Consider the following 20,271-nt stretch of genomic DNA (forward strand, 5'->3'; position numbering starts at 1 on the left):
CTCCTGAGTTTCTTCTTAGTGCTTTTAGCTCCTCCCCAGTCTCTTCCGATCTTTGAGTTTGAATCTGGATTCTGTTCCTTATTGTGCGAATGCTTTCCTCAAACTTTGTCTTCAGAAGATCTGATTAGCGTTCTGCCCGTGTCCTCAGGTTCACGATGCAGAGGTTGAACCCAGATGGGGCCTCAGATAGATGCCGTGAGCTCAGGCACTCTTTGGACTCATCGTGTGATAACATCTGTGCTTTAGACTTTGCTATTTCGCATCCTTCTGATTGGAGAATGCGGAAAGAAAAGAGCACCACGTTTTTCCCGCGAGGGATCTTTCCTTTCTGTCGTCTTTATAGGAACGTCATCCCCTACAAGCCTTTTATCAAAGTGCTCAGCAGTTTTCCCCATGGGGTTTACCTCGCCCCAGCCCTATTATGTGGGCTTGGGCCACTGTTTTTGATTGTGGTTCTCTCCTTCCATCTTTTGTATCTGTTTACATTTCCTCTTAAACTTATTCCTAAATAATTTGATACATGTTTCAGATAAACCTGGTTCATGTCATTCCGCCCTTGCTGGTCGAAGGCAGGCCATGTGATCTCATCTTAGGGCTCAGTGAGGAAGTTGCCGTCAGAGCAGCTCTCCTTGAATGATGCCAACAGTCAGAGCTTTGTTTTGATAGCTCTCCTCAGCATCCTCAAAGCTGAGACGTAGGACCCTCGGGGTTTGTGAGGGATGTCACCTAAGATTTTTCTCCATTTTTGGTACATTTCTGTATTCCCAGTAACAGCAGAGGGCCTGGCAACAGTTAGGTTTGTAATTGAAGAATAACAGCGTAGCATTTCACCAAATAAGAAATTCAAATGGCCGACAAACCTTTGAAATGCAAACCAAAACATTAGAGAATACAAGAAGGAATGTCTTTTTTTTTAAAGCCTATCAAACTGGCAAATAGTCCAAACACCAACAAGAATCACATCTAGCATTGGTGAAATGTAAGGACACAAGTTCTCATACAGGTTAATGGGGTGTAAATTGGTTGAACTTTGGGGGCCAGTTTGGCAATGTATCAAAGCCTATATGTGTATGTTCTTTTTGACCTAGTAGTTCTACTTCTAGGAGTTTATTCTAAAGAAATAATTAAAAATGTCCACAAAGATTTATGTTCAAACATGTTCCTCATAGCAGGAAGTTGGGAGAAATGTGTATTTCAGCAGGAATGTTCTGGTTAAATAAATAAATTAGTTCTTCTGTACCTGTTAAAATAATAAACTGGTCACAAAGTAGGATAGATAGCACAAACCACATACTGATTTTTTTTTTTAAAAAGAAAAGTACATGAATTAAAAGTATTAATTAAAATTTTGTATTTTAGAAAACTGAAGACCATCTCTGGGTGGTGGGGTTAATGTTTATTTTCTTTTTTTCCCCTCTATTTTTTTTTTTTTTTTTTTTTTTTGCGGTACGCGGGCCTCTCACTGTTGTGGCCTCTCCCGTTGCGGAGCACAGGCTCCAGATGCACAGGCTCAGCGGCCATGGCTCACGGGCCCAACCGCTCTGCGGCACGTGGGATCTTCCCGGACCGGGGCACGAACCCGTGTCCCCTGCGGCAGGCAGAGTCTCAACCACTGCACCACCAGGGAAGCCCTCCCCTCTATTTTTAATAATGAGCTTTTATTAATTATATTTATAATCAGGAGGGAAAATTATTTGTTTTTAAAAAAAAGCAACTGGTATTTGAAGAGGAAGTCTAAGATACAGTCCAGCCATTCACTCCGAGAAGTTCAGAGCTACCTGAGAGAGTCCCAAGTTCACATTATACCTACAGCTTGTCTAGAGATGCATTAAGCCATTAGAGAATCTTATGCAAAGTGTTTCTATATCTTTTATAAAATTGCTGTTGAAGGCAATATCCATTATGCTGTGAGCTCTCATCTAAACCTTCAAACAGAATTCCTTTGACCATTTGTTTTAACTCCTTTTATTAGAGAATGAAAGCTGTATAGCTCCTCACATTTCTCTTTTGGTATTAGCTGCTACAGATCTCCGAAAGATGTTTTATGCTGAATTGTAGTAATTACTAGCATCCTGGCATGGGTTGCTGATATAATTATCCTCTTTCTTTACTGTTTTACCTTTGAAAAATCCTTTAAAATGGTTTCTGTCTAGTCGGGATTTTTATTATAAACTACCTTCATTCCTTTTTGGAAGCAAACGAAGTATAATGAATACATCTTTAGAGTATCTTAGTGATACTATTACACACCCACCAGAATGGCTAAAGTGAAAAAGGCAAAAAAATGTCAAAGTTGGCAAGGATGTGGAACTACCAGAGTTCTCATACCCTGCCAGTGAAAGCGTAAATTGGTGCAGCGGAAATGCATCATATATTGACTAAAAGACTTATATTTAAACCCATAGACTTGGGTCCATTCAGTGACCGCTCTCCTGTTAGGGCACAGGCACTGACCACTGCTTGACAGGATCCCTGTGGACCGTTGCCCTCCTGGCCCCAGCATCACTGGACCCACAGCTACTGGCGGGCTGCTGTCTATGCTGTCTGTAGCGGAGGGGCTGGGGCCCTGTCCTCTGAGCTTCACGTCTTCTTCTCGGGCTCACTTTAGGGAAAAGAAGGACTTTTCAAACCCTTGGCACCAGTGAACGCCAGATGGAGCTGTGAGGCCGCTCTGGCCTCGGCGGGACACAGGTGCTTCTGCTTAGCAGCTGCCGGCAAGGGCAGCCTCCTGGAGGGAGCTCCTGTGTGGCAGTGGTTTCCCTACAGCAGAAAGGGCAGGGGAAGGGCCACAGGAGCAAGGAAGACTGGCCCCAGCATCACAGTGTATTGAGCACCCACCGTGCGGCACATCCCAGCCCAGGATCCAATTGGGGAAGCCGGGGTTTAACACTGTCTTCCTTCTTCACCCCAGCTCCTCATCTTTCCCCTCCTTTCCCCCTGTGAACTCACATTTTAGAACTATTGGGCTGGCCCAAAAGTTCGTTCGGGTTTTTCCGTAGGATGTTACGGAAAAACCCGAACAGACTCTTTGGCCAACCCTGTAAAATGCATGTTTTAGGTTTAGCTATTTATTTATTGAGTAAAGCATTGTTTTCTAGTGCTAATTTTTGAAGTGAGCGAGTTGATTATTTTGTGCTCCTCTGACAGAATCCTAAGACTGATCCCCCCTCTTTCTGGGGAGTCCATGGTTATTTTCTTTCTTAAGAGTTACAGTCCCTTGAGGGTAAAAAAAATACGTACTTTCTTCACTGTTACTTTAAACATATTTTGTGAGTCTTTTCTTGATGGTAACACTTCTTTTTTCTCTTCTTGATCATGCCTTAAAATCTATAACTAAGATACGTATTATACTTTTTTCTTTTTGAATATTATGTTCACATCAACATTCCCCCCATCATTTGCTCATAATCACTACTGTGATCGTTTTGTAAATGATACTGTTGTAAAATGTAAACAGTATAGCAATAATCATAATAGCTGTGGTGTTTGGGATTTATAATAGCAGCTATTATTTACTGAATATTTGCTCTTTGCCAGGCACTGCACTAAACTTTTTATGTTCATCCTCTTATTTAAATGTTATGATTGTTATGATAATTCTTCAAAGTAGCTATTTTATGGAGGAGAAATCTGAGATTAAGTAAATCCGAATCTCTGACTTCACAATTCATATGATCTTTTTTTTTTTTTTTTTTTGCGGTACGCGGGCCCCTCACTGCTGTGGCCTCTCCCATTGAGGAGCGCAGGCTCCGGACGCGCAGGCCCAGCGGCCATGGCCCATGGGCCCAGCTGCTCCACGGCATGCGGGATCTTCCCGGACCGGGGCACGAACCCGTGTCCCCTGCATCGGCAGGCGGACTCTCAACCACTGCGCCACCAGGGAAGCCCCATATGATCTTAATTACTATGATTTCCACTTTCCCATTAACATCAATTGTTAATAGTTCTGCTTGCATTACAAATTCATTTGTATTTTTTAGAATTTTATGTAAATGGAATCATACAATATGTTTGGGTTCTTGCACTCAGTATAATTACTTTGAGCCTGATGAATGATGTTGGGTGTATCAGTAGTTCATTCCTTTGTGTTGCTGCGGGACACTCCCTGTGTGGATATAGCACAGTTAGTTTATCCACTCACCTGCTCATGGATATTTGGATTGTTTCCAGTTTGGGGCTGTTATAAATAAAACTGCTGTGAACTTCTGTGTACAAACCTTTATATGGACACATGTGCTTTCACTTCCCTTGGGTAAATACCTAGGAATGGGATGCTGAGTCATGTGTCAGGGGTCTGTTTAACTGTTTGGGACGTTGACAGACTGGGTTCAAGGTGGCTGCATTGTCTCACATTCCCATCAGCGGCGTGTGAGGGTCCCAGCTGCTTCACATCCTCATCTCGTCAACACTCGGTAGGGCAGTCTTAGTTTTGGCTGTTCTAATAGGTATGTTAGTGGTATTGCATTGTGGTTTTGATTTACATTACTTTGAAAACATTGGTCTTCTGGTTTGCATTTGTTGACAAGAAATCTATCATCCTGTCTTTGTCCTCTGTAACAGTTCTCCTCCCCTCCAGCCCCCTCCCGCCACTTTTAGGATTTTTCTCTTTTACCTATTTAAGCAGTTTGATTGTGGGGTTCCTTGGTATACTTTTCTTCGTATTTCTTGTACTTAGGGTACATTGAGCTTCCCGGATTTGTGAGTTTATAATTTTCAACAAATTTGGGAAAAATTTGGCCGATATTTCTACAAATATTTTCTCTATCCTCCTGCCTTCTTCCCACCAGTAGAAATTTGAGGACTCCAAATATACATCCACTAGGCCACCTGAAGTTGTCCCACCGCTTACTGATGCCCTGTTCATTTTTCTCTCTGTTGCATTTTAAATGGATTCTTTCGCTGTCTTCATGTTTATACCCTCTGTGATGTCTAATCTGCTGTTGATCACCCTCCAGGTCTCTGCTTCACGTATGCAAACTCTCCTGTAGCTTCTTGATGTCCTTATCTACTAATTCTGTCGTCTGCGATTTCTGGGTCAGTTTTGATTGATTAGTTTTTTTCTTACCATGTTTCATATTTTCTTGCTTTCTTTACACATCTGGTATTTTTGATTCAATGTCAGACATTATTGATTGCTAGAGTTTTGTGTTCTGATAAATATCCTTGAGCTCTGTTCTAGGATGTGGTAACGTTACTTGGAAACAGTTTGTGCTTTTCAGGCCTTGATTTTAAACTTTGCTGGGTGGGACCAAAGCAGCATTGAGTCGAAGGCTAATTTTTCCCCACCACTGAGATAAAAGTGCTTGGAGTATGCTCTACAATATCCCTCTGATTGTGCATTTTTCTTACTGTTACTGGCCTTCAGTGAGTGCTAGTGATCCTTTTAGGGATTTTCCCCTGGCCTTGGGTGCTTTACTCACTGTCATGCGATCAGTATTCAGGTGAGGACGTGGGGAGGGCGACCTTTGGCAGATGGCCGGAGCTTGCTCTGTACCTCTGTTAGTGCTCTGTCCTGTGAGTCACGGCCAGTGAGCTGTGTCCCTGCACTCACAGCGGTGTGTTTGCCACTCAGAGACCACTGGGCTCTACTCGGGTTCCCCCAGGGCTTGGGGTGACCAGAGGGTGCACCTGTCCCCCATCAGCTAGAGATTATGGCCCTTCATTGCCTCGTGTCCGGTGTCTTTGTGTGTGTGTGTGTGTATATACATTTAATGTTTGAGGCAAATAAGGTGAATCTGGTGTCTTTAACTCTATCTGTTGCTCTATCTGTTACAATTTTTAAATTGCTCGGATGATTTTAATTCACTGCATTAAAATGATGGGGCTCCCTAGCCCAGTGCAGTGCCATGTCCTGGGGTCTGGCGATGAATCTGGCTGGTAACTGAGGTGGGAAGGGCTGCCTTCCACCAGCTGTCAGCACGTGGGGCCTCATCCTCGCTCTGTTAGCCATGCACTTGGTATGGGTGAGACTACTCAGCACAAGAACTGACAACCATAATTCCACAGTATTTGTCTTTTTTAGAACATCATACTTACATTTTTGCGTTGTTTAAAAATCTGTTTTCATGGAAAGCATGGCTTTTTCTAATAAAGAGATTGACAGCATTGATCTTTGACATGAGATTTAAAAGCCAAATGCTATTACTATTATTATAGAATAATTTATCTGCCAGATTCATCATTAGTATGCCACCATTTAAAGCTATTTTCAACTCTTGGTACAAGGTGTGTGTTCTTTAATATAAAAATAAAATGTACTAAGTGTTAAAGTTTTAGAACATGTAAGAAAGTGTAAGAGAACATTTTAAACTACCTGTAGTCTCACATTTAGAGATAACTGTTATTTATAATGTGGTGGGGGACTTCCCTGGTGGCGCAGTGGTTAAGAATCCGCCTGCCAATGCAGGGGACAGGGGTTCGAGCCCTGGTCCAGGAAGACCCACATGCCACGGAGCAACTAAGCCCGTGCACCACAACTACTGAGCCTGCATTCTAGAGCCCGCGAGCCACAGCTACTGAAGCCCACGCGCCTAGAGCCCGTGCTCCGCAACAAGAGAAGCCACCGCAGTGAGAAGCCCGCGCACCTCAACAAAGAGTAGCCCCCGCTCGCCACAGCTAGAGAAAGCTCGCATGCAGCAGTGAAGGCCCAGCACCGCCAAAAATAAATAAATAAATAGAAGACATTTAAAAAAAAAATAGCATTCCATTGTATGGGCACACCATATAAAAATAAATAAATAATGTGGTGTACTTCCTTTTAGATGAATTTTTTTCAAATTGTTTTCCTGCTTTCCATTTTAGTGGAAGACTTACGACCCTGCATTTTCCCACTTGGAAATTTGGTTCCGATTCGTCTTTGTGGTGCTTACCTTCATTGTCACTGTAAGTACCGTTCACCTAGCAGATTGTGTCAGAATCCAAACACGGGCAGAGTTAGTTCATAAATTATGGTTATTAGAGTGCGGGAGGTTTACCTGAACTCTGAGACACTCCATCCAGTGGGCCGACCTGATGGCACTAAATGTCCTGTATTTCTTCTGGGGTGCTGTGCTGCAAGAACGCTGGGGCATCTTTAATAAGTAAGCACTGCGTAGCGCCACGGTAATTACAGGTCACTGACTTGTAAGTGAATTCTCATGAGGGTGCGGTGAGAAGTGCCGTTTAACCTGTGTGGAGGGATTCTGCCTCGTTTGAATGACCTTCTCTGAGTGCAGGTACAGCACGTTCTTGGGCTTTTACATTTGGAAAAGTGGACCAGACCTTTCAGTCTTTGGGCTTTTTCAGGAGAGTGCAGATGAGGGGCTTTGGACGTGCAGGCTTTCGGCTCATTTGGGATCTGAGGTCTCTGTCCACTGGTGCACCGTGTCTTTGGGGGGTGATAACCCACAGAGTACAGGCAGTCCCCACAGAGGCCCAGCCAGTGAAGGTGGGAAGTTATAAATTGGAGGAAAAGGAAGTGTGCCTGGAGGGTGGTATCCTGCCCCCGTCAGCGGCCTGCCCTGTGCTGACGCGGAGGGAGTGACGTTTAAGGACGTCCGTTCTTAGCAGTGGTGGCCGCTCCAGTTGCCCCCCAAGGAACTTGTTGCTTCGCAGACTAGCTGTATACAGAAGGACATGGGCTCACAGGGGACGTGTGAGGGAAGTGCCAGACGGTGGTGATCTGGGTGTGGCTGGAAGGCAGGACACGGCCACAGAGTACCCTGAGAGCTGGGATGGCCAGGGCCTCCCCTGGTGAACTCACTAAAGGAAAGCGGAAAACCGCTGTTTATATTTGGTCAGAAATCCTTGCTGTTCCTTGAAGGATTTCTGTTGCCTGGGATTCTGCTGCCGTACTCTGGGGCCCAGAGGACTGGTACCCAGGGCCCCATGTTCTCAAACAAGAGAAATGGGCCTGATTCTGACAGACAGACTGGGGGAAATGGTCCATCAGCCCAGGAAGTCCAAACTGCTTGGGAAATTATTGGCTTATGTTAGACTGCAGAAAAAAACAAAACGACTCCAGGCTTAAAAATCACAAATTGTATGATGTTTTAGAGTTTAAAGAAACCTCTCCCATGGGCCACTGCCCCTGAGGGAGGTGTTTGAAAAGAAGCACATTGTCTGACCGTGGTTGTCTATAAGCCTCATTCCTTGGTTTTTCCTCTGGGAGCCCTGGTGCCTCCCTAGAAGCTGGCGTCATCTGTGAAAGTCGCACCTCTGGGAGCCTGTGGCCTGTGCCCGGGGAGGTCCTTCCCTGCGGCTCAGTGGGAGCCGGCCTGATAGAAACAGCCTGCCCAGAAGGAGGCTGGGGGGCCAGGGGGGTTATGGCCATTATATTCCTCGTCACCTCCTGCCCCTGTGAGAACAGCCATGACCGTCTTATCGAGGCTCCTTTGCAGCAATTCACCGTCTTCTCCCAGTTGTCACTGGTGGTCTCAGGGTCGGTTCAGCAAGGGGTTGGCTCATCAGGTCTTGGCTGGCACTGAGACCTTTGATTTAGGAAGACAGACGTAAGGTGATGCTCGGCAGGGTGGGCAAAGACGGTGACTGGGGGCCTGGTCTGGTTCACAGTGCCTGTTTGCTCACTCCCTCCGGAAATTTTCCATGCGAGACTGGGGCATCGAGCAGAAGTGGATGTCCGTTCTCCTGCCTCTGCTGCTACTTTACAACGGTAGGTGCCATTTTTACTTCGGCGCTTTCCCCTTTAACGTTGAAAGCTGAAAGGCGTCCTGGGGGTGGCCTGGGGGCCCCTGAAGGAACAGGTGGTAGCGCCCTGTGGCCCGAGGGACATTGCTCCAGGACGCGGCGGTGCCTGCAGCTTTCCCCCTGCCTGGAGGTTAAAACCCAGAAGGGCCGCAGACACCGTCTTGGGACTTGGCTGGGGGTGGCAGCAGTGCTGTCTGCTTCTCGTGCCCTGCTCCAGAAAGCATCTGCTTCCAGAGCTGCAGCGCCAGGACTCCCAGGCCTGCGGGGAGGAGCGGCTGGCGCGAGCAGACGGCGCTCAGTACTTATTCCTGGAGCAATCTGTTCTTTGGCTTTTCGGTGTTTTGAAAAACAAGACAGCCATTAGTTCGCTAGCTTCCCCATGGCTCTGGCCGGGGGGGAAAGCGATCATGAGCTCTGCCCTCGCACGGGGCCGGGTGCCCTGCCGGGTGCTGGCAAGTCTGCCTTCCCAGGCCTGTCTGCCTTTTGCCTTGCAGACCCGTTCTTCCCCCTCTCCTTCCTGGTGAACAGCTGGTTCCCGGGGATGCTGGACGACCTCTTCCAGTCTGTGTTCCTGTGCGCCCTGCTGCTCTTCTGGCTGTGCGTGTACCATGGAATCCGGGTGCAGGTGAGCCGTCAGCGCTTCCGGAGGGAGTGGGGGACTCAGTCCTTCTGTTCCAGACTCTGGTGATAACCTTAGGGTGAACTTGCCCTTGGGAACCTGTCTTCAGCCTCATAGTCAACAGAAAAGTGTGTGCTGTGTGGAAATGATGGGAGTTATCTATGATCCGTTGTGGTCTGTGAGGGGGTAATAGTTTGCTAGAATTACTAACTTCTCTATTCCTTTTTTTTTTTTTTTTTTTTAAGGGAGAAAGGAAGTGCTTGACTTTCTATTTGCCCAAATGCTTCACTGTTGGACTATTGTGGTTGGCCTGTGTTACCCTCGGAATATGGCAGACGTGAGTAACTTTATTATGTGTGAAACTTCAGTCTTGGAAAGCATTTAACAAGGTGGACAGACCCAAAGTTGACTGTGTTTTGTGAACTCACCCAGAAGGGAATCTGTCACCCCGTGTTTCATGATTTGTTAGTGTGACTTAAACTGAGGGTTCATTTCTGCTTGAATGGCATATAGAGATGGACACGATTCTTCTAGTCTAAGGTGGAAAACGAAAAAGACCACATCTTTTCAGATTTCTCCTTCGGAGAGGCAGAGACTTCATTTGTAGGAATGATGCTCAGGTCGGCTCCTGGCTCGCCAGTGTCCCCAGAGGTTTAAGTTTCTCCTTTGGCTTGTGTCTTTAAACCTCCCCATCCTTATACCAGCTCCCAGGGTTGATCTTTAGTATTTTTGTCCGTCTGTAAAATGGCACCACCGCAGAAGCCTAACGTAGTAACAACCTGATTCACCCAAGTAGGATTTTCTGCAGAAACTAGTCCCATCTCAGGGGTATGATGTTGGCACCTGACACAGCAATGATAGGACTCAGCACATGTCCCCGCTTCCCTCTTCCCTGTCGTCTCAGCAGCCCAGTGTCATTTTGAAACGCGCTTCCTAGAAGTTTATGTTTACTTCTATTGCTTTCTTTGTGTGCTCATCTATTTCCTGGTGCCCATACATGCCGTTGAAAAGGTGCCTGGAAAACAGCTCTTAAAATGGAGAGAGAACTAGTATAGGGATTTTCTTAATGATAAATACTGTGCTTCACAATACTGTTGACTGTGGACAGTAAGGTTAGCAGTGTTCTGTGTATTTTCAATAGGTAATTTGGGATTTCTCATAAATGGAGGATTACTTTTTAAAAATCTTTTACCGTTGGTCAGCAGGTAGTGTATGTTAGTAAGTTTTTTAAAAAGCCAAGTGAGAGAAAGTATAAAATAAAAAGTAAACTAATTATTAACCTATTTTTTTATAACATCATATTTCTAGAATTAATGAATTACATGATCCAATGTACCAGTATCGAGTTGACACAGGAAATTTTCAGGTAAGGATTGTTAATGAATCCAGAGGAATTTTTTTTTTTAACTGCTGTCATAAAAAGTCGCTGAATTTTGTAACTTAAATTGTGCTGTTGATACAAACTTGCCAACTGGTTATATGGCAAGGTCCATAAAAAGCTCATGTGTGGTTTAGACCCATTGTCTTCTAGGTGATCTAGTTCAACCCCTCATTTCCCAGAAAAGAAAACCAAGGTCCAGAAAAATTGAGACCCAGGCCTGGATGCTTTCTTGGACACATAGCACTGTCTTCCTAGGCAGGGCAGGGAGCCAGGCCCTCACCCCGGGGAGGGACAAGGAGGAGCCACTGCCGTTTATTGAGCACCTCCTACGTTCCAGGCCCCACGCTCGGAACTTTCCGTGTGTCATGGAGGCGTTTGCTCGTCTGACGAGCAGGGGCCGGGGTGTCCTCCCGGGGTGAGCTGGCCACCTGCGCTCACAGAAAGGTTGAGCCGGGATGAGGACAGTCAGAGCGGCAGCAGCGTGCTCTTGTGTTGCTCTAGGCTGTGGCCTTCAGGGCTCCGGGTCCCACTTAGAAAGCTCTGGCTTTCCTGCTTATGCTATCGGAGGGAGAAGCAACACCGAGACCCTGTTGTCATTCAAGTGCCCGTCTGGTTTCGCTCCAGGGAATGAAGGTTTTCTTCATGGTGGTGGCCGCCATGTACATCTTATACCTTTTGTTCCTGATCGTGCGGGCCTGCTCCGAGCTGCGTCACATGCCTTATGTAGGTAAGCGCTGGTCTCAGACCCCCCTGGTGCAGGGCTGCCTGCGTTGGCACGGGCTGGGGGGAATGACGGCCTGACCCGGAGGGCAGACCCAGGGGCTGGAGCAGCGCCTTCAGCCCCAGGGAGCCCAGGGCTGCAGGGGTGACTCGGGGCCATTTGGACAGTGCTTCAGGCCAACGCTGGAGGGAGGCCTGTGGGGTGGAAGCCAGCTGGGGCCCCAGGTGCCAGTGTGGCTGTTGGAGCTGCCTGGATCCTTCTGGAATCGCACCTTACAAAGTGGCAGGGGTGGTTTTCCTCGTCCTTGAATTGGGACAAGTCACCTGATGTCATAGGATCCTTTCCTGCAATCTGTCACAAGCAAATAATAGTGGCCACGGCCTCGCTGGGAGACCCTCCTGGCCTCCGGGGAGGTGAGACAGCATTTCTCCTGGGCTTCAGGTACTGACAGGTTTAAAGTCCAGAGGGAAGAAGGGTTTTGTTCAGAAGGTCTGGCTTTATTTTTAAGATCTCTGGGATCCGTGGAATTTAATTCCAATTTGGTGATTTAATGGGAGTATTTACTTCTTTTTCAGATCTCAGGTTGAAATTTTTGACAGCATTGACTTTTGTAGTGCTTGTCATCAGGTAAGAAGACTTTATTTCTTAAAAGAAGCAAAATGTGGGTTTTTATTTTACCATCATGAATGTCTTTCTCCCGTTTTATGGGGTTAATTTTAGGGTGCTTCTAGCCAGCTGTGTCCTCTGGTCTGAGGCCTCCTCCCCCGGCAGGGCCCTGAGCGTGTGGTGGCTGAGGGAGCACGTTCTGTTGTTCGCGCCAGGGGAGAGAAGAGCTTGGCGAAGCCCGCGGCCCAGCGCTGCTCGGGTTCCCCCCTTGCTCTGACATGTGCCCTGGAAGGCAGCAGACGCAGTAGAGACAAGTCAGAGAGTTAGAATCCTGGGTGACGTGCTTGGCACCTGGGGTCCTTTTGCTGCCCCAAAGACAGGACTGTAGGCGGGCATCATTGAAGCACACACGCTGCTGCTCGAGGGAAGCGGGCAGGAGATGCCATGCAGCAGAGCAGGTGCCGAGGACTCTCCCGGGTCCGCGGGCCGGCCTGAGGGAGCGCAGAAAGCCGGCTCTTTGAATGAATTCCAGATAATTGCTTGCTTGTTTCTGGTTTGTCGCTTTCTCCTAAAATCAAAATCCCGACGGGGAATAACATCTAGTTACCTGCATTTCTTTCTCGGTTGTTTGGATGGCAAATAAGTGGCTCTCAAGCCCTTTCCCTGGTGGGAGCCATTCCGGGCTCCGAGTGGCCGGCTTTCCACCACTGCGCTAGGGTCCCAGCCTTGTTGGATGGCGGATCCTGGAGGCATCTGGGTTCATTCACCCGCCCCTGCAGGAGTTGTGTGCATCCCTCACCAAAGCATGTGAACTTGGCCTGGTCTTCAAAACGAGCTTGGTTTTATTCAGCATCTAAATTCACCTGAAAACAGAGGTTCACGTGTTGTTACTCAGTCTCTCTGCTGCCCTTGGTGCAGCCTCTCGTGCACACCCTCACCTCCTTTTACACATCAGCAGCCCTCACATCCCCTCACACAGCCTCGCCCTCAGGCTGCCCCAGTCCACGGGCTGGGAGCTGCTGTCTCCTTGTGGTGACCTCTGTACGTCTGTCTAGAAGTTGTTATCCTTTTGGGATCTTCCTTCGTCTGAGTTTCAAGGGGATTCATTCATGCAGCAGATACCCAGGAAGTGCCTCCACTGGTAACTGGGCAGACAGGTTCCTCTCTGTCATGGCGTTTATAGTCCAGTGGGGGAGGGCAGTGATAAAAAATTTAAAAATAGCCTAAACGCCGTAATGAAAGCAGAGGGATGGACGATGGCAGGAGGGCCATGGCTGCTGTACTGAGGCTTGTGGGGGACGGCTCTCTGAGCAGGGGGCCTGGGGCCTGAAGTAGGACCCTGAAGACTGGGCTCAGGGACAGCGGCGTCGCAGGGCGTGAGGACGCGAGGGAGGGTGGCCACTGGGAGGTCAGGTCGCCTCGCAGGCCGTGGTGAGGAGTCTCGGTTCCATTCTCAGTGGTGGGAACCCTTCGCAAGGTTTTAAGCCAGGAGGTGAAGGGACCTGGTTCACATTTTATTAAACTGTCTGGCTGGAGTGGAGACTGGACCCCAGGGAGGGGAAGTGGGCTCCCCAGTACCAGAACCCTCTGTCGGCACATGCGTTGGTGGGCAGGTGTCGGACAGGTATGTGAACCACTGCCCGGCGGGGGGAAGAGGACAAGACGGGCAGACTGTTCCCCGGGGGCTGGTGGTCTGTTGGAGGAGATGGTCCAGACGGCACAAACTGAGTAAGAGCAGAGGGGGAGCACATGCCGGGGGACCTGGACTCGAGGCTGCAACGAGGGCTGTGTCGGCCTCTGCTGACCTCGTCCCTGGATCTGAGACCAGGAGCCCAGTGGAGGGGCCGTGTGCACGTGTACGAGTCTCCATGCAGATAAAATCGTGACTAGACAGTGAATGTGGCAAGTTATATGCAGCCAGTGCTGTTTCTTGGTATGTTTTTATGTACTGTCCACCCCCCTTCTCTTTCAGCATCGTCATCCTTTATTTAAGGTTCGGAGCACAAGTATTACAAGACAACTTTGTAGCTGAACTGTCAACTCACTACCAGAATTATATCCTTTCGTGGGAAGACGTCGGGCATCAGGCACACACCCCGGTGGGGTGGGTAGCGTTGCAGGCCTGTGAAAGTCAGGAAGAGGCATGCCCTGGGGCCCTCTTCCCCGGTCCGTGTGAATGAGAGGCCCAGGGGCCCCAGCGCCTGCCCCCACCCTCCACGCCCCCCTCTCCTCTCTGGGGGGCAGGGACCGCAGCGGGTCCACTCACCATCCAAGCCTCGGGTCAGGCCAGGGCTGCCCACCTCTCCCTGCAGGGCACTGGGGAGAGGCCGAGGCCTGATTCGAGGGTCCTCTCTCCCCAGATGGCATCCCTTACCAAGTCCCAGATGCGTCCAGCTGCAGTTGACACCTGTGTCTCCAGGGAGGGCTTGTGAGCAGCGGGACCTCCTTCGAGTCCCTGAGGCCCCGCTGCCTTGGCAGTAGGCTCCTCGTTTGGATGCATAATCGGGTCAAGTGTGTGCCTCCCACTCCCGCTTTCAGTGATGGCATCCATCAGGGGAACCTTGGGGTTCATCCCTCTTCTCTTACTTACATCCTTAGAATCAATGCATGATTTGTCACGATTTTGTGACTGAATTTCACACAATGCTTTTATCAGATTCTCAGAGGGGTGTGTAATCCAGAAAAGATTAAAAAGGACTAGTTTGAGAGTCTGGATCCAGTTCTTCCTTTTATTCTTGACTCACCTTCCTGCCCTTTGCCTGCGACTTGCTCTCATCAGGTCCTGCCACCTCCAGAGGCTTCCATGGAGAGGAGAGGGCGCGGCTCACCTGTGGTTTCCGGGTGCCCCTGAAAAGGCATTGTACCCTCCGGCCGTGGGCCTGCCCTGTGGTGCCCGATGTCTGGGTGTGGCCCCCGGGGTCCTGGCTGATGCCCAGCAGTCACTCACGGTTGGGGGGGGGGGGCGGCTGACGTGTCCAAATAGACGGTGTCCCAGCTCTGCTGCTTCCCTTGACCAGTGTCACCAGCTGAATTCTTATCTTTCTACGGCCTGCTGAACTTTTACCTCTACACTTTGGCCTTTGTGTATTCGCCCTCGAAGAACGCCCTGTACGGTAAGCCGCCGGCCAGGGTCGCTGACCAGGGAGCTTGGGCAGCAGCTCCGGCCCCACCTCCCCGGCTCCCTCTTTAGCGGAGAGACCAGGCGGGCTCGGATGGTGAGCCCTGAGCCGCAGGGGGAGCCCAGCAGGTGCTGTGTCCTTACAGCCCAAGATGCAGGAACGGAGTGTGTCCGTGGGTCCTGACACGAGCGTGTCCGTCAGCCCCGCGAAATAAAGTCTGTTGGAAATGAGTGCCGTGACCTTCAAAAGAAAGCCAGACGCACACCCCGCCCCACCTCCCAAAAGAACCAAACCAAAACAGCCCTCTTGCCCCGGGGTGAGGAGAGTGAGAACTCCCTGGGGCCGGGGCGGCAGGGCCACCTGGCTGCCCATGGGGGGGCTCTCAGCACGTGCACAGAGGGTCCAGGCGGAGGTGACGGCTGACGGGCTGTGGACCAGCAGCTGTGCGCAGGCCCGGGGCGGGCGGGCGCGGCAGGCAGACCAGGTCTCCCGGCCCTGCTCCCAGTGAGGACCTGCGGGACCCTGGGGTGCGGGGAGCCCGCCCGCTGGCTGCTCCGGGCGGCCCTTCCCCCCAGGCTCCCGCTCAGTCTTCCCGCGGCGCCCCCCGGGGAACAGAACGACCTGTCCGGCTCACGCAGGCGCAGGCGGTGAACGGGGAAGCGGGGATTGGAATCCAGCCCTTTCTGACTCCCACCCTTCTTCTAGAACAGCATCCTGCCTCTCTGGGCTAGTGACGTTAAAATGCTTGTTGGTTTTCAGAGTCCCAGCTGAAGGACAATCCCGCCTTCTCCATGCTCAACGACTCGGACGACGATGTGATATACGGGTAAGTCCCCACCTCCGCCGAAGGCTGCCCCGGGGTGAGCGCTCAGCCTGCTTTCGCGTGTTTACCGGAGAGGCTGGTGACCATTCTCAGACGATTTCAGAGGTATCATCGGTCTCTTTCACCTGGGAGAGTCATGTGATCCCCTGGTTTTCTGTTGTCACGTTACTCAGGCTTAGGTGGGTAGTGGCCCTTCCTGCTGGACACCTGAGTGAGTGGTGACCACAGGAAGAGCAGTTCTTTCTGGAAGAACAGACACCCTGGTGATGGGTGGGGCCGGAGGGGTGGGAGGAATCAGCTGGTGACAGAAGTGGAGAGAGCGAGGCTAGGAAACGGGCTCTTGTTAGGACGGCGGGTCAGTGTGAAGAGGAGAATAAACCCAGTGCTGTCGAAAGCCGAATGGTATCAGAGGCCTCTCTTGTAACAGGAGCGACTATGAAGAGATGCCCCTGCAGAACGGCCAGGCCATCCGGGCCCAGTACAAGGAGGGGTCTGAGAGTGACTGAGCCCCCGTGCCTGCTTCCTGGCCTGCCCTGTACCTGCCTGAACGCAGACCTCTCTTACAAGCAGAGATTTCCTGATCCTTATTTGTTTACATATTTTTGAAAGGGAAACCAAAACTGAGGACAAATTTAAACATTGGGCCAAATTTACTGTTAGACTGACTGCATTGATTTGGGAAGAGAGCTCTGACGAAAAGTTTCAGCCGCCAGATCATGTTTCAAAGATTTCATATGAGGGGTGGCTGTTTCCAGTGAGAAAGAAGTTACTGCTGTTTTTAGTAGAGAGAATTATGTACTTAAAAAGAAAATTTACTCATTTCAAGTTCCTGGAAAGCCCTTAGGAATAAGGTCCACAGCATGGGGGTGTTCCTCTGCTCCCTTCCTTTCTTCCCTGCCCCGTGGTACCAACTTTTGACCCTTTAAACCCAAAGGGAAGCCTATTTCTGTGGCTGCCCCACGAGGGCAGTCCTTCCCCACCGAGTGGCCTGTGCTCTGGAAGATCACGCATCTCAAGCGATGGGTAACTTGTGTCGGTTGCTGTGTGAAATGTGTACATGTGTAATGGCTCTTTGGGGAAAGGGAGGAGGGTGGGCGGGTCCTAGCCCTTCACTGCCACCAAAGCAGAGCTGGTGTCTTGGAGTTCTGAGGAGCGTTTGATAAGGCTCGTAAGGAAAGGGTAAGATGATTGACAGGTTGTCAGCTCCCATGGGAAGGGTCTTGTTGCCAGAGTTTTCTAAGGGCCTGTGAGCACACGTGAGTAATGCGTGTGAGCGTTACATCATGAATATGCATGATGTCCCTGTGCATAGAGACATCATGCATATTCATGGGGAGGAGGGTATCCATTACAATTCCAGTAAGCAGGAGTTTCTGCAACTGTGTCAAAGATGATGCCTTGTAGAGCTCTATTTGTTTTGTTTTTTTTAATAAAAGTTAAACAAGCGATTGGTATACTCTACTACAGATTCGTTATTGCCAAAAAGTTCTTCAGCTTCACATCTGGAAACTAGACGAAAGAAGGTAAAACATTTTAGGTGGCTTACGGAGGAACATCTCTGGGGAGAAGGTAACTTGTTGGGAATCATTCCGGCCCTGTGTGTCTCGCACGGTCGTCAGGTAAACAGATGAATTGCTCTGTGAAAGAGCCGTCTGGAGCTGCCGTATCTGTGGCATCGTAGAAGGCCCTGGAGATTTCCAGTTCCTTTTTGTCAAAGACTAATTATAGGAGGTAGAGATATCTCCTCTGCTTTTCATTTGGCATGCATAGTAATCTCTCTCTTGAATGGTTTACCTGTGATCATTGCAGACATCCTGATTGATGCCATCTTGGCAGACACAGAGGTATGGGACGTGATCGTTCTGCTCTGCAAACAGCCCCCGCACTTCCTCCATGTATACATTAACTCTCCAGTTACCATTCAGGGCTACAAGTTATATTCCACTTGAGGTAGTGCTGGGACCTTAGAGAGGTTCATGAGAGACTATTCATTATGACTTCATATCTTTCTTTTTAATTGAAACTTTAATGATAATGCACCTTTACTATGGATTCCATTTATATTTGTTTTTAAAACCTTGTAAATAAGAAAGTCTGAATTAAAACAATTGTATTATTGCAAGGGTAATTCAAGTTCACATGGTTTTTTACATTTGCTGCAAGGATGTGATTAATTTTTTTTGATTCTGTGTATTCAGAGGTATTGAAGAAATTTTCTGTTACCAGATTTTACAACTTCTATTAAGACTAAGTAATTTTATGTAAATTGATGAAAACTTACTTGTGCTGATTCATGTATCCTAGTATGATATAGTTTACAAGTTTTAATCATTATAAAATAATTGTCCATAATTTGGAATGCTGTTATGTATCAGTAGATGTACAGTGTTTGAGGCATTTAGCTGGACACATTAGGTACATTTGAAAACTTATCCTCATCCTACAGTGTAGTTGTTAACTGATGACTGATACCTTCATCCTTTGATTCTTACTGGCATCAAATCAGTGAAGTGAAAAATACGGGAGTATTTATTTACTTTTTGTAACTAAGTTGGAAACGAGGAAAAGTTACAAAAGAAAGTACTTAAGTGGGAAACGGTTCTTTATTAAGTCATGCATTTTCAGTTTCTCTTCTCTGGTATCATGTGTCAACATATTACATCTTACATGTAAAAATTTGCTTAAAATATATAGCATTTAGTGTGTATTATATGTGCCATAGGTATTAGGTTAAAACACCAAAGTCTGCCAGAAACTTTAGACAGTAGCAAGAAAATTACTATGATTATTTTTTGGTCTTGGAGGGTATCAAAGTTTTGCGAACTTAAATTATAAAGGGCTGACTTTAGTTCTTCCATGGTAACGGCTTGAATAACATCATCTTTGGGATAATTTTTATACTGGTCCAGTCTAGGGAACCTGGAAGATGACCATAGGCATTTCACAGTTTCCCTAGGGAGAGCTTCATTATCCATGTGGATAAAGGTCTGCTTGATTTATTATTAAATCATTAAAGCAGTGAGTGATGCAGTTTTCTCTCTCTTAAGCCCCATTTGAAAGGCTAAAGAAGAGGATATATAAAATATATTCAAGGTTTGTAAGATTGTTCCTGTAAATAATTACAGATTGCAATAAAAGTTTAGATACATTATGTAAACCCAACCTATTAAATGGTCAGGTTACAATACAGACATCACCAGCCTCAAGAATTCCATGAGCTATTTACTGAAGGTACAGTTACGTTCAGTAGATTATAATGTGGTCAGTAACTTATTTCCTGGAATCCTTTTCACAGGGAAAAACACAGAGGCTCATAGAAGGGATGATTAAAAGGGACATCTAGTGAAGACTAGACTTAGAACACTTAAGTACATTTATGTATTTTGAGGGTTTTAAAAACCAGTTGCCTTAGAGGTTAGACTTTTGAAAAACAAAGGTACAAATCTTTTCCGCAGGCCAAAGGGAAGTTGCTTTAGTCTGTGACATCTTGTTACCCTGTTCATCTTGATTTGACATGTTTTAGGTATACTGGGAACTGTAATACCAGACTGTGAAACACAGGATTTTCTGCTACTGAAAACTCTGCCTTTTTACAGAGACTGTAAATACCTGTAAAATAAAACAACTCTAAACCTTAAGCTCAAAAGGAAAGATGAAGCTGTGTATTAGACCTTGGAACTGTCCGTGAGTACAGTAGTACGTGATCACAGAATGATCATTTTAGTCAATCAGAGTGAATAAATGTTTATTTATGGCAAATTTACACTTCGGGAATGGCTTCATTAAGAGACTACCTTTCTATACTCTGGTTTCTCTTCAGATCGTATAAATCTTTCGCCTTTTACTAAGAGACTACCTTTCTGGTAGATGTTAATAAATTTTTAATATTTGATCCTTATTTATGTACATTGATTTGTTTGCTCTTTGCATGTGGAGTTAACTTGATCATTCAGGCATTGCTGCTTTAGGGACAAGAGCAGGGTTTTTTCATTTCAGCAGGTGGACGCGGAGGTGTGTCTGTCTTTATTGCCATGTTAACGTGGCCCAGGCACGAGCCCCAAAGGTGAGCTTCACCAGTTTTGGGGCCCACCTCCCCACTTACTTGGATATGACTTTAAATCAGTCAGAAAACCTCCAGACACCTTTTCTGATTCATAAATAACGGTCTAACTGTTGTGGACACAAAATGAATAATCGTGAAAGCATTGTGTAAGCCGTAAGGTACTAAAACAAACATTTCTGTTGTGATTGCTACTGAAAAAGAAAACACAGGAGTAGAGGCTGTAGTGTTGCAGATTTGGGCCAACAGTGTGAGTC

General features: G+C 47.7%; 1 protein-coding gene across 1 annotated transcript in view; it reads left to right on the top strand.

Annotated features, from left to right (window-relative positions):
• The window catches only part of TMEM181 (transmembrane protein 181), a 47,250-nt gene extending 27,393 nt beyond the window's left edge, over positions 1 to 19,857 (top strand). The window contains exons 7-17 of the mRNA XM_029224066.1: positions 6,802 to 6,882; positions 8,551 to 8,650; positions 9,180 to 9,310; positions 9,550 to 9,641; positions 10,613 to 10,670; positions 11,310 to 11,412; positions 11,982 to 12,033; positions 13,985 to 14,067; positions 15,036 to 15,125; positions 15,891 to 15,957; positions 16,382 to 19,857. Of these exons, the coding sequence (XP_029079899.1) occupies positions 6,802 to 6,882; positions 8,551 to 8,650; positions 9,180 to 9,310; positions 9,550 to 9,641; positions 10,613 to 10,670; positions 11,310 to 11,412; positions 11,982 to 12,033; positions 13,985 to 14,067; positions 15,036 to 15,125; positions 15,891 to 15,957; positions 16,382 to 16,460 (936 nt within the window). The 3' untranslated portion in view covers positions 16,461 to 19,857. The remainder of the gene's footprint in view (positions 1 to 6,801; positions 6,883 to 8,550; positions 8,651 to 9,179; positions 9,311 to 9,549; positions 9,642 to 10,612; positions 10,671 to 11,309; positions 11,413 to 11,981; positions 12,034 to 13,984; positions 14,068 to 15,035; positions 15,126 to 15,890; positions 15,958 to 16,381) is intronic.
• The last annotated feature ends 414 nt before the right edge of the window (positions 19,858 to 20,271 follow it).

Source organism: Monodon monoceros, unplaced genomic scaffold (assembly GCF_005190385.1).
Source record: "Monodon monoceros isolate NGI ecotype Baffin Bay Population unplaced genomic scaffold, NGI_Narwhal_1 Super_Scaffold_15, whole genome shotgun sequence".
Taxonomy (NCBI): Eukaryota; Metazoa; Chordata; class Mammalia; order Artiodactyla; family Monodontidae; genus Monodon; species Monodon monoceros.